This window comes from Panthera onca, chromosome C2 (genome assembly GCF_046562875.1).
Source record: "Panthera onca isolate mPanOnc1 chromosome C2, mPanOnc1 haplotype 2, whole genome shotgun sequence".
Lineage (NCBI taxonomy): Eukaryota > Metazoa > Chordata > Mammalia > Carnivora > Felidae > Panthera > Panthera onca.
In genome coordinates, this window is record NC_138347.1 from 80,858,095 (window position 1) to 80,870,131 (window position 12,037).

A 12,037-nucleotide genomic window follows, 5' to 3' on the forward strand; every position below is an offset into this window, starting at 1 on the left:
AATACATACATAAATAAAGAAATGTTCTTATGGTCCATATGGAACAATGTGGGTTGGAAGACAATGCAGGGAGAAGGAAATAAGACTCCCTGTGGATTTGGAAAGATCTTTATTTTGTTGTGCAGATAAAAATCATTGTAGTCTACCAATTTGAAACATACTCTGTCTCCCAAGAAAGAGATTTTGTCATTTGGATAGGGAATGGACAAGGATAAGGTAGCCCCACAACATAGCTTAACCTTAACAGAGAGAGAGTCTGGCTCCATTTTTAATGTTTGACTACTGACAACTTTCAAACTCCACCTTTCTCTTTCCATTTTGTTCCACATCTGAGCAAGCTGATAAAGGGTGTACATCCTCTCCCTTGGTTCCAGAAGTGACGTTCAAACCACACAAAACCCAGCCTGTTCCTGGTAACCTTTCTCTTGGCCCCACCCCACCCCAATCACAGTAAAATTCAAAGCTGTGGGACACCTGGCTGGCTCAGTCAGTTGAACATCCAACTCTTGATTTTGGCTCAGGTCATGCTCCCATCATGGGATCGAGCCCCATGTCAGGCTCCACACTGAGAGTGGAGCCTGCTTGAGATTCTTTCTCTCCCTCTGCCCCTCTCCCCTGCTCACACACTCTCTAAAAATAAAGTTAAATAAGTAAATAAAACTAAAGCCACTCCTTTGTCCCTTCACTCAAGTCATTTCAGATTAGCTTGGATATTTGCCTCTGCTCTGCCCACGAAGGCTTATCATTTGAGGAACAAACCTTTTCATGTGTGGCATCAGCAGCAGCCTGGACATCAGAGCCATTTTTTTTTTTTTTTTTTTTTTTTGCAGGGGGTGTGGGGGGAAACCTCAATCCTGTTCTCCACAGGGCAACCACAGACAGTAACTTTCTGAAAAATTTTGAAATATACTCTGTATCTAAGAATAGAGCTATGTTGTCATTAGGGAAGGGGCTGGGAGAATGTGGCCCCATAACAGCACAAATCTCTGAAAAAATTTGCTGGACAATTGTGCCAAAGGACCCCTTCCTGTCTGTTTTCTTAATTTCTGCCCCATTTTGGCCATGCAGTCAAAGGGCTTCTTTATGAACAAAGTGAGACATTCATTTGTGTTTTCTTGATTCTAAAGCGATTTTCTTTAGTTTTATGGGAGACACTCCTCAGGTGTTTGGTGACCCATTCCATTCCAGAAACAAATCAGAGGACTGAAGACTCAGACAGATTCATCAGGTAAAAAGTTAAAACCAAGGAGCCCTAACAATTCCAAAATTAACTAAATTCAGAACTAAAACTAAGTAACTCCAGAGCTCAATGTGCTGGTTATTAGCCATGATTTCTCAGCTTTCAGCCCACCCTTCTAATCTCTGCTTTGTGGCCCCGGGGCCACTCACCTCCTTTGCCAGCTGTTCCCTATGAGGCTTGGCCAATAGGGCAGACTGATGGGAAGAGGGGAGGGGAGAGGGACCCCCGTGTGCCTGACTTCCTCCCAGCCTCCTCCGCAATTGCTTTTCACACTGAGAGCAACAGCTCGTTCCAGTAGCTGCCCTTTGCCATTTTCCCAACACTTCCACAACCAGCCTCATCACGCACCCCCCCCCCAACCCCCGCCTGCCTTTCAGAGTTCGGCATCCAGCTCTCAACCAACTTCCCCCTCCTGGGACACCTGTCCCATGGGCCACCTCCAACCTCTCCCCTTTGCTCCCTCAGCCAGTGGGCTGGTAGCTGCTCCTTGTGGTTAACATCTCCATGATCTCATATTATCACATTTTTTTTTTTCTATTTTAGTTCTCTGCTAGCTGAGTAACAATTCTTTATGTTGAATTCTTTCCATTATAATCCGTATGGTGTCTCCATCAGTGATTGGCCCCTGACAGAGATCTAAGACTAAACAATTTTGTAAAGTTTATTTATTTTGAGAGAGAAGGAGAGAGAGAGAGAGAGAGCGAGCGAGCGCACATGCACACACGCAAGCAGGGGAGGGACAGAGAGAGGAGAGAATCCCAAGCAGACTCCACACTGTCAGTGCAGAACCCAAGGCCAGCTGAATCCCACAAACCCTGACATCATGACCTAAGTCTAAATCAGGAGTCAGCCGCTTACCAGACTGAACCACCCAGGAGCCCCTCCAAAACTAATCAATATTTATTTATTTATTTATTTATTTATTTATTTATTTATTTTAACGTTTATTTATTTCTGAGACAGAGAGAGAGACAGCATGAGCAGGGGAGGGGCAGAGAGAGAGAGAGAGAGAGAGAGAGAGAGAGAGAGAGACACACAGAATCTGAAACAGGCTCCAGGCTCTGAGCTGTCTGCACAGAGCCCAACGCAGGGTTCAAACTCAGGGAGAGCGAGATCATGACCTGAGCCGAAGTCGGACACCTAACCGACTGAGCCACCCAGGTGCCCCAAGCAATTTTTAAAATAAATAAACTCTAAACAAGTAAAAATAAGGAACAGAAAAGCTTTTTTTATTAAAAAAGGAAAGAAAAAAATTGGCAATAGATAGCTCCGAAGATAATTCAAAACTATATAAGGTGAAATTTTATGACAAAAATTTCAGGAAAAAAGAAAAAAACTAAAAATTAAATAGGTCTGAAAATAATTCAAAAAAAGTAACTAAAAACTAATTCAAAAGCTAAATAAATGTAAAAATATAGAGCTAAAAACTACCAAAAAAAGTCACACTGAAAAAACTAAAAAAGCTCACAATTACAATAACTGAAAAGAGAAACTATGAAGAACTAAACACTGAGTCTAAAACTAAATATTAAGTAAATAATTCTAAAAGCTAATTCAAAAATACCTGAAGATAAGTAACTGGAAACACGCTTCGAAAACAAACTGAAAACTACAAAATTAAATAACTGGAAAACTAGCTCAACATAAATGAAAATTACAATACCTGCTAAAACGAAGAAGCAAATAACTCTAAAATTAATTATAAAACTAAAAAGTCTACACGTGAATCTCTGTCTACACGTAAGTCAACATGGACCGAACCCTCCCTGAAAGTAAACGGCCTCGGCGATCAGGGACCAGCGCAGCACCAGACACTGGCACGGACTCCAGTAGAGACCCCGCGCACACGCGGGTGCACGAAGCCGGCTCGGATTCCTGCCGGGCCCCGCCGGCGTCAGTACCGAGTCCCGCGCTCGCGCAAGCGCGCGTGTGGAGCAGCCCCGAGATTCGCGGACGTCTGCAGCGAGTCCCGGCGCCCGCGCAGGCGCGTGTGAATCAGCACCGAGGTTCGCGGGCGTCTGCGCGGAGTCCCGGCGCTCGCGCTGGCGCCTGAACATCCCGAAGGCTACTACACGGAGTCCCGGCGCTCGCGCAGGCGCGTGGGGAGCCGTCCTGAGGTTCGCAGGTGTCTGCACGGAGTCCAGGCGTTCGCGCAGGCGCGTGTGGAGCAGCCCCGAGGTTCGCGGCCGTCTGAGCCGAGTCCCCAGGGCTAACGCTGACGCGTGTGAAGCAGCTCCCAGGTTCTCAGCGGCCCTCGCCGGGAGGGTGGCCTCCGCGGGCAGGCCGTGGGCCCTTCCTCAGGCTTCTGGAAGGCGGTCCTATCTCACCCCACCCCCACCCCCAGTGGCAGATCCGCAGGGTCCGAGGCGGCCCCTTGGCTGCTTTCCCGCTGGAGGGTGGGCCGGGCCCTCGGCGTCCGCAGCAGGCCGGGCCCGGAATGGAGGCGGCGTGGGGAGGCCCGGCCGAGCGGGGGAGCCGCGGTGTTCTAGAACCAGTGTCAGTTCTCGGGGGAGGGGGTGCGCAGGCATCCTTCCCTCGCCTGCTCTGCTTTCGCCCGGAAACTAGTCGCGTCCCCCGCAGGGCCGAGCAAGGCAGCGGGCACCGCAGCGCTCTCCTTAGTTGTGTTTGTTGGCCTAAAATTCCAAGAAGAAAGTCAGAGGAGCAACGGCTAACAGATTCGCTCTTTGTTCTTTCCTCTTTCACACCCAAATGTTGTCACTGCCGCCTGTGAACGAAAGGGCTGCGTCTCCAGGGGCCGTGGCCTCAGTGCCCCAGACAAAGCCGGGCTGGCGGTGATGGGGGGTTGGGGGAGTTGGTTAGGGGTAGTGGCCAGGGACCCCAGAGCCACCCTCTGGGAGGTCGGGGGTGAGGCCGGGCTCTGAGGCCTTCGGCAGCCATGGAGCACCCAGGGCCTGGGGCTGGCAGGGCTGGAAGACAACGCAGGAACTGGGAGACCAGCCAGTTCCAGCCGCTCCACAGGTAAGTGGTACCTGGGGTAAAATGATGACCAGGCACTGGTGCCTGCTTTCCTCTCCCTCCTGGGGGCCCTGGGCCGTGGGGGGGGGGGGGGGGGGGGGGGGGGAAGGGACGCTCAGACTGGCACCGGAAGATCTCTCACACACTTGGCCACATGTTGACTGCATTATTTCAGGGCCACCTGGGCCATTCCCTGCCTCCAGGAAGGATCTGCCGGAGCCTGGAAGGAGAAAGGATTTTCCCAGCGCTTCAGGACCCGGGTAGCACCTCCCTGCTGGGGACTGTCCATGTGGCCTTCTTGCTGGCAATTCCACAGGTAAGGGATGGGGTCCCCACTCTAGTCTAGGGCAGTGTTTTCCTAATGTCTTAAGATACAAAGTTTACATCTTGACAGCGTATTCACAAACACAGATACACCTATTAAAACAAGTTTTACATCAGACATTACCCTCAGATTAGGAGTATGCTTGTCTTGATGAGCACTGAATAATGTATGGAACTGTTGGATCACTATATTGTACACCTTAAAGTAATAAAGCACTGTATGTCGACTACACTGGCATTAAAATTAAAAAATGAATAATTAAATTTAAATGAAAAAGCACATTAACTTCAGCATGAGTGATGCCCTTTAATAGTTTGAATTGTGTAATTTCATTTTTTTTTAAGGCTGGTCTACACCCACTGAACGGATATTTTTACCTACTAATGGATTAAAACCCACAGTTAGAAAAGCACCATTATAGGGCATGGCAGAGGAAGAAAGAAAAGAATAAGCAGAAGGAGAATGGTAGGGGCATGGGAAAGGTAGAACAGAGAAAGAAGGCAAGGACAGAGTGCAAAAAGGTGTTTTGTGGGAGGTCACACAGGTGCCTGCCATCATGTCCCTTCCAGGGCATCTGTTCTAAGATACACTACCACCCCACTCTGTGCGTGCCCTTAGGGCATCCTTTTCCATGAGACCCCGGCCTACTTGGTGGCAAGGACAAAATCTTTTTCACTTTGGAAGCCCCACACCTCCCAGCAGAGGGAGGCACAGTCTTAGAAAACAGGCCGTAGTCAAAGCTTTCCAATTTCCAGGGGAGGAAAATGCCTTGGAGGGTCAGCCAGTCAGTGATTATATAGCACAGTCAAGATTTGCCCAGTGGGTCACAAGTATCAGTTTGTCATGTAAACTGAAGATAATACCCATTTTGGAGAGTTAGAGGATTAGCACTATGTACATCAGGAACATACACATGTCTGGTACATCATGGAAGCTCAAATAGCACCTGCTATTATTATTTTTTAAATGTTCGTCTTGAGAGAGAGAGAAAGAGCGAGTGGGGGAGGGGCAGAGAAAGAGGAAGACAGAGAATCCCAAGCAGGCTCTGCAGCTGTCAGTGCAGAGCCTGACTCAGGGCTCAAACTCACAACCATGAGTAGGGCGCTTAACTGAGCCACCCAAGCGCCCCAGCACCTGCTGTTATTATTGTTAGTAGTGACAAGAGTAAAGAAACGCCACCTCAGGTATGCTCTGTCACTATCGTTTTGGGGCATTTTGGCTGCCAATGTCTTCATCCTAGATAAAAATGGAAATCCTCATAGACACATAAGGAAATGACCTTAGAAATAAAACCAGAGGAAATATGTGCATGCATAAATTAGCAAAAGACTAATTTAAGCATGTAGACTTTAACAGATGTTCAGCTTGGCTATATCAGCACTTTAAGTTGCTGTACATTCTTGAAAAATTAATGGAATGACTTATTTCCCCACTGACTTCAGTCAGTATTGGGGGGAAGACAACCCTCACAGGCTCTAGCTACTCCTAGTCTGTGTGACAAAATAAATGCAAAGAGTACTGTATAGAAATGGATAATATAAATGGGAAAGATGGACCAGAAAAAAATCATGGTGGTAGGAACTCAAGATCATTCTCCCACAGTCTTCACAACTTAGTTTGTAAATAAAAATGCTTTAGCGAACTTAGTTTTAGTGTTTAATGTTTAAAATACTGAGTTGGGGGCGCCTGGGTGGCTCAGTCGGTTGAGCGTCCGACTTCAGCTCAGGTCACGATCTCACGGTTTGTGAGTTCGAGCCCCGCGTCAGGCTCTGGGCTGATGGCTCAGAGCCTGGGGCCTGCTTCCGATTCTGTGTCTCCCTCTCTCTCTGCCCCTCCCCCATTCATGCTCTGTCTCTCTCTGTCTCAAAAATAAATAAACATTAAAAAACTTTAAAAAATAATAATAAAAAATAAAATAAATAAAATAAAATAAAATACTGAGTTGTTTTACTTTAAAAAAAGTTAAGTTCATCTATTAATAAGAAAATTCAGTACAGAGTTTATACTAATCAGAAAACACTTTTTTGGTTAAGTACAGACATTGACAAAATCCTCGGTTCAATTATTTTGCTCTAAATTTCTCCTTTCCCTTCTTGTCCACTAGATGGCGGATCGGAACCACTCTGGATCCTGCCAATGCCCTGGCAGCTCTTTCTGCACCGATTTTAAATGGCCAAACTCTATTTTTGTTTTGTTCCTTCCATATTTTGCTCTCATCCCAATCGAAAGAAACATAAACTTTGTGAACATTTTAGGACACTCTGTGGCATACAAACAGAGTTATTTTAACTGGGGAGCTGGAGCTGCCTTAAAAAAGCTTCTTGTTCCTTGCCTGAAGGCCTGAGCCAGGGGGATTTGTCCTGTTCCTTTGGAGGAACATTGGATAGTACTGTTGTGGTAACATGAGTGAAAGTACCCAAGCCAGGCACTGGGCTAGGAGTTCCATCTCATTCATTCCTCACAGAGAGACTGTAAGGTGTCACCTCTGTGTTATAAAAGACAACATTAAGAACTTGAGCCACATTGAGGGTAAGTAACTTTGTCCAGAGCTGAGTTTGAGCCTGGAACTCTGGGACCTCAAATGTTTTCGCTTAACCACACTGCTATGCCACCTGCCTGGTGCTGTTACCTGGTGGGTGTTTAACCACGGGGCTGATTTCTGCCTCATCTGCCCCACTAGCCACCTAGGTCTCAAAAAAGGAGTCGTCTCAGGATTAGTCTAGGTTGTCAGGCTGAATCAGGACCTTTTGCAAAGTTTTTCTCTGTGAACTAGAGTTTAAACTTGCACACTTAGACTAGTATATCTCTGAAGTGTGTATTTCCTTCCAAACCAATCTAAGACCAAGAGGAATCAGAGTTACTAATAAGCACCAAGAGAGAACTGGTATCTTTCATATAAAAACTAAAAAGCTAAGAAAATAATCAGTGTGAAGTCTCAAAATGGTTAATATTTCTTTCAAAGAAAAAATAATATTTACCCGAGCATGCAATTTTTGCATGTTTCATGACAAAGCTTGTTTCACGCTGAAAGAAAAAAAATCACTCAGAATGAAGCCAATTTTAATTTACACACACACAAATTTAAGTAAGCAAGTATTAAAGGAATAAGGCCACCACACACATAAAGCACTGTATCTATTTATGTGTATATAAATGTTTGTTGTCATCTTTTTTTTCCTCTCATATATCCAGAAAATGTTTCTGTAGTTCTGACTCATTTGGCCCTGGCGTCCTCTCCCACTTATCCACCTACCATGCTATGTTCCCTGTGTGCCTTGATTCTGGGTCCACCCAGCTAGCTCTGTTCCTACGGAAGTAAGGAATGGCAATGAGCCCACCATTCTCCATTCTTCCCCGTGTGCACCAAAAGAGAATGGAAATGAGCCCAAACTATAGAAGCTGGTGGGGAAACACACGTCTCGTTCAGGTGTTGTCCCAGCTACAAGAGTAACACCAGGTCTTGGCCTCCAGTGGCTCCCCACTGCCTGCACCTGCAGAAAAGCCCAACTCCTCAGCCTAATTTTTTTTTCAATATATGAAGTTTATTGTCAAATTGGTTTCCATACAACACCCAGTGCTCATCCCAAAAGGTGCCCTCCTCAATACCCATCACCCACCCTCCCCTCCCTCCCACCCCCCATCAACCCTCAGTTCTCAGTTTTTAAGAGTCTCTTATGCTTTGTCCTCAGCCTAATATTTGAGGATACCTCCCACCTCCTTCTCGTGTCCTTCCACTCCATCCATGAATCTTTCAAGCAGGGCTCCAAATCACCACTGAACTTGCTCATTTAGAGGTAGCTCAATGATTTTCAGAGGTTCCTGGGTCCACTCTTCATTCCCCATGCAGCTGGCACAATTTACCCAGCTGCTGCAGTGGGCCTGTGGCCTTCACTTCCTGGCCTCATGCTCAGACTGTGCCAGAACCGGCTCTTTGCCTCCTATCCTGCACACCGTGCTGCCCCTACTAAGCTGTCTGCTGCCATAGCCCTTCCTTGATGGGCCTAAGCTTTCCTCCAGTTTCTTGAGACCTCCTGAGTCGTAGGTGGTCAGGCCACAAGTGAAGAGTTGTCCCAAACCACAGTGCCTGCCTCCTTCCTTGATTTGTCATGCTGCCGTGTCACACCCATCAGGCTACACTGCACTTCCCCACCCAAGCCCCATCTGCGTCCATAACTCCCTCTGGGCCCAAGGCGCCTTCCTCCTGGCTGTCTCCAGAGGCCCTGTCTCCACATCCCTCAGCGGCTGCCAGTGTCCTTGTCACTGGGTGTCCCTGTATGCCTTGCCCAGAGTGTACAAAGTTATGCCCAGCAATCCCGGGGGGGGGGTAACAGTGGTACAGGAATGGACTGGGGTGATAATGTCGCATGTGTCAGAGCTTTGTAAAGTGCTAGGCAGACATAAGATCCTGGTATTCCTGATCCTGAAACCTCCCTCTCCCTCCCCCATTGCCTGATGCCCCTGAGTCTGCGTTCTGTCCAGGAGTCTCCTGTCCTCTCAGGGACCAGCCCACAGCCCAGCTCCCACTCCCGCACACAGTGCACCGAGGCCCCTCTGAGTTCCTAGAGCCCTCACTGTTGGCGTCATTCTCAGTGGCATTCCATCAGACCCTGTTTGGTGAGCCACACTCAGGACATCTGGCTCTGCTGCGAAAGAGTTGGGTGGAACTGACCCCTTGTTTGCCAGACTATAAAAGAAGGGGCCAGACTACCTCTGGACCTGTCTTTCGGTTCTGATGTTTTATGTGTGTAGACTTTTTCCTTCTCTAAACTTTATGCTTTTAATCCCCATCACAACCTAGAGCACAGTGCCAGGCTCACAGACACCCTATAAATGTATTTCTGGGTTGGTAACTGAATAACGGGTTTGTCCTACTGATGAGATAAAGTGATTTTTCACTTTGTGCTTTTTTTAATTAAAAAATTTTTAATTTATTGTTTTCATCATGATAACTGTAGTCTTTAATCCCCATCAACTATTTCACCCATCCCCCCACCAGCCTCCCCTCTGGTAAACCATAGGTTTGTTAAAGAATCTGTTTCTTGGTTGTCTCTCTCTCTCTTTTTTCTTTGTTTAATTTCTTAAATTCCACATATGAGTGAGATCATGTGGTATTTGTCTTTTTCTGACTTGCCTCACTTAGCATTATACTCTCTAGCTCTATCCATGTTGTTGTAAATGGCAAGATTTCATTCTTTTTTTTTTAAAATGTTTATTTATTTTTGAGAGAGAGAGACAGAGCATGAGTGGGGGAGGGCAGAGAGAGAGGGAGATACAGAATCTGAAGCAGGCTCCAGGCTCCAAGCCTTCAGCACAGAGCCTGATGTGGGGCTCAAACTCATGAACCTTGATCGTGACCTGAGCCAAAGTCGGATGCTTAACTGACTGAGCCACCCAGATGCCCCTAGATTTCATTCTTTTTTATAGCTGAATAATATTCCACTGTATACACATAAACCACCTCTTCTTTATCCATTCATCTGTTGATGGACACTTGGACTGCTTCCATAGTTTGGCTGTTTGTAAATAATGCTGCAAGAAATGTAGGGATGCACGTATCGCTTTGAATTAGCGATTTTGCATTCGGGGGGCAAATACCCAGCAGTGCAATTACTGGATTGTGGGGTCCTTCTATTTTTAATTTTTTGAGGAACTTCCATCCTGTTTTATATAGTGGCCACACCAGTTTGCATTCCCACCAACAGTGCACAAGGGTTCCTTTCTCTCCACGTCCTTGCCAACACTTGTTTCTTGTGTTTTTGATTTGAGCCATTCTGACAGATGTGAAGTGATCTCTCATTGTAGTTTTGATTTACTTTTCCCTAATGATGAGTGATGTTGGACATCCTTTCCTATGTCCATTGGCCATCTGTATGTCTTCTGTGGAGAAACGTCTGTTAATGTCTTCTGCCCATTTTTTTTATTGGATTATTTGTGTTTTGGGTGCTGAGTTGTATCAGTTCCATATATGTTTCACTTTGGACACCCCTAAGTTTATATTTTCTTTCCCCTTCCCATAACTGGAATAATGTAGTTAGAATATTGAAGTGTAGTCAAAGGCCAGTTAGAATATTGAAGTGTAGTCAAAGGCCATATTCTACAAATACGGATACTTGGGCACCAAATTAGAGATTCTGACTCACTAGGTTGGGTGGAAATCTGCGCTTGCGACAAGCCCCTCAAGTGATTCTGAAGCTATAGCCTCTGAGAAATATTACTCTAAGAAGTAAGGATTTTTAGGACAATGCGAAGAGTAGAAATTTCTTCTTTTTGGTGGCAGCAAGTGATGTTTTCTTTCTTTGTGGGAAGAAGGTTGGGAAGTCGTCTTGAAAGATGGAGCCTCGAAGGGAGAGGAGTGCCCACCACTGGCCTGTCTGTGGCAGTTTGAACTTTCAGCAGTGCAGTAGCTAGAACAGCCCCTGTGGCCGCCATCTCTGCCACCGTGGCTACTCTTTTCATGACTTTATTGTGCCAACACTAGACTAGCCGAGGGAAGAGGGTGGCTGAGGACAACTGGAAGAGTCATTCTGTTTGGTTATTCGTGCCTGTCCTATGGGAGATGCTTTCTGCTGGGCATTAACGTAGGTTATGAAGATGTTCACACTCCATGCCCACTCCATGCTCTGGGTCCACTAACCACATGCCTCTTTCCCACGCACCTTCATCCCCAATCTTCCAATGTTTTCTCTTTTCAAGTCCCTGACCAACTGGCCAAGCTATTCACCACTACCCACAAGCCTCTGTGCATCCTTCACAAAGCAGATGCCTTGATGCACTGCCTGATACCAGCGTGAGGAGGGGATTTTCACTGCAGTCCCTGAGGTTCTCCTAAGTGAGGATGCACTACAGTAGCTGCCCATTTTTCTCTCGCACCCACATACCAACTGACCTGTCCATGAACCAAGCTTAGCCTTTTCCCTCCTCTGTCAGCTAGAAATAGGAGCCTTCCAGGTAGTCTGTAGAGGGCTGATGCTAAGATGACCTCCAGGTGTTCACTGTCTTGGGTAATCCCCTTCCCTTCAGTGTAGGCAAGTCCAGCGACTTGCTTCTAATCAATGGGAATATGGCAAAGATGTTGGGAAGTACATGAGCATGTGTACTTAATACACTATAGAAGGTTGTAACACCCATCTTGCAAGGACACTCCCTGTGCCTTGTTTGCTGTGAAGAAGCAAGTGGTCATGTTATGAGCTGCCACATGGGAAGGAACATGTGACAGGGAGCTGAAGGGGGCCTCTAGGTAACAGCCAATTAGAAGCTAAACCCCTGAGTGTGGCAGTCTGCAAGGACTCTGACAATAACCATACGGGGCTGGAAGCGAATCTCTCCTCAGTTGGTGCTCAGGTAATGATCACAGCCCCAGACAATGCCTTGATTGCAGCTTTGTGAAAACCTGATAATAGGACCCAGGTAAGTCATGGCCCAAATGTTGACCCACAAAAACTGTGAAATAATAAATATGTATTGTCTTAAGCTGCTAAGTTTGTGGTAATACTGTT

General features: G+C 46.5%; 1 protein-coding gene across 3 annotated transcripts in view; it reads left to right on the top strand.

Annotated features, from left to right (window-relative positions):
- The first annotated feature begins 3,165 nt into the window (after positions 1-3,165).
- Positions 3,166-12,037, top strand: part of RFC4 (replication factor C subunit 4) — a 32,863-nt gene continuing 23,991 nt past the window's right edge. Inside the window, exons 1-2 of one of the 3 annotated variants that reach the window (XM_078453145.2) lie at positions 3,166-4,219; positions 4,392-4,532. Coding sequence is in view for 1 of the 3 variants with exons in the window: in XM_078453144.2 (XP_078309270.1) it covers positions 4,371-4,532 (162 nt within the window). In the remaining 2 variants the exon portion in view is untranslated. Of the gene's footprint in view, positions 4,220-4,313; positions 4,533-12,037 lie in introns of those variants that run through there. The other 2 variants (XM_078453146.2, XM_078453144.2) reach the window with 2 other exon arrangements.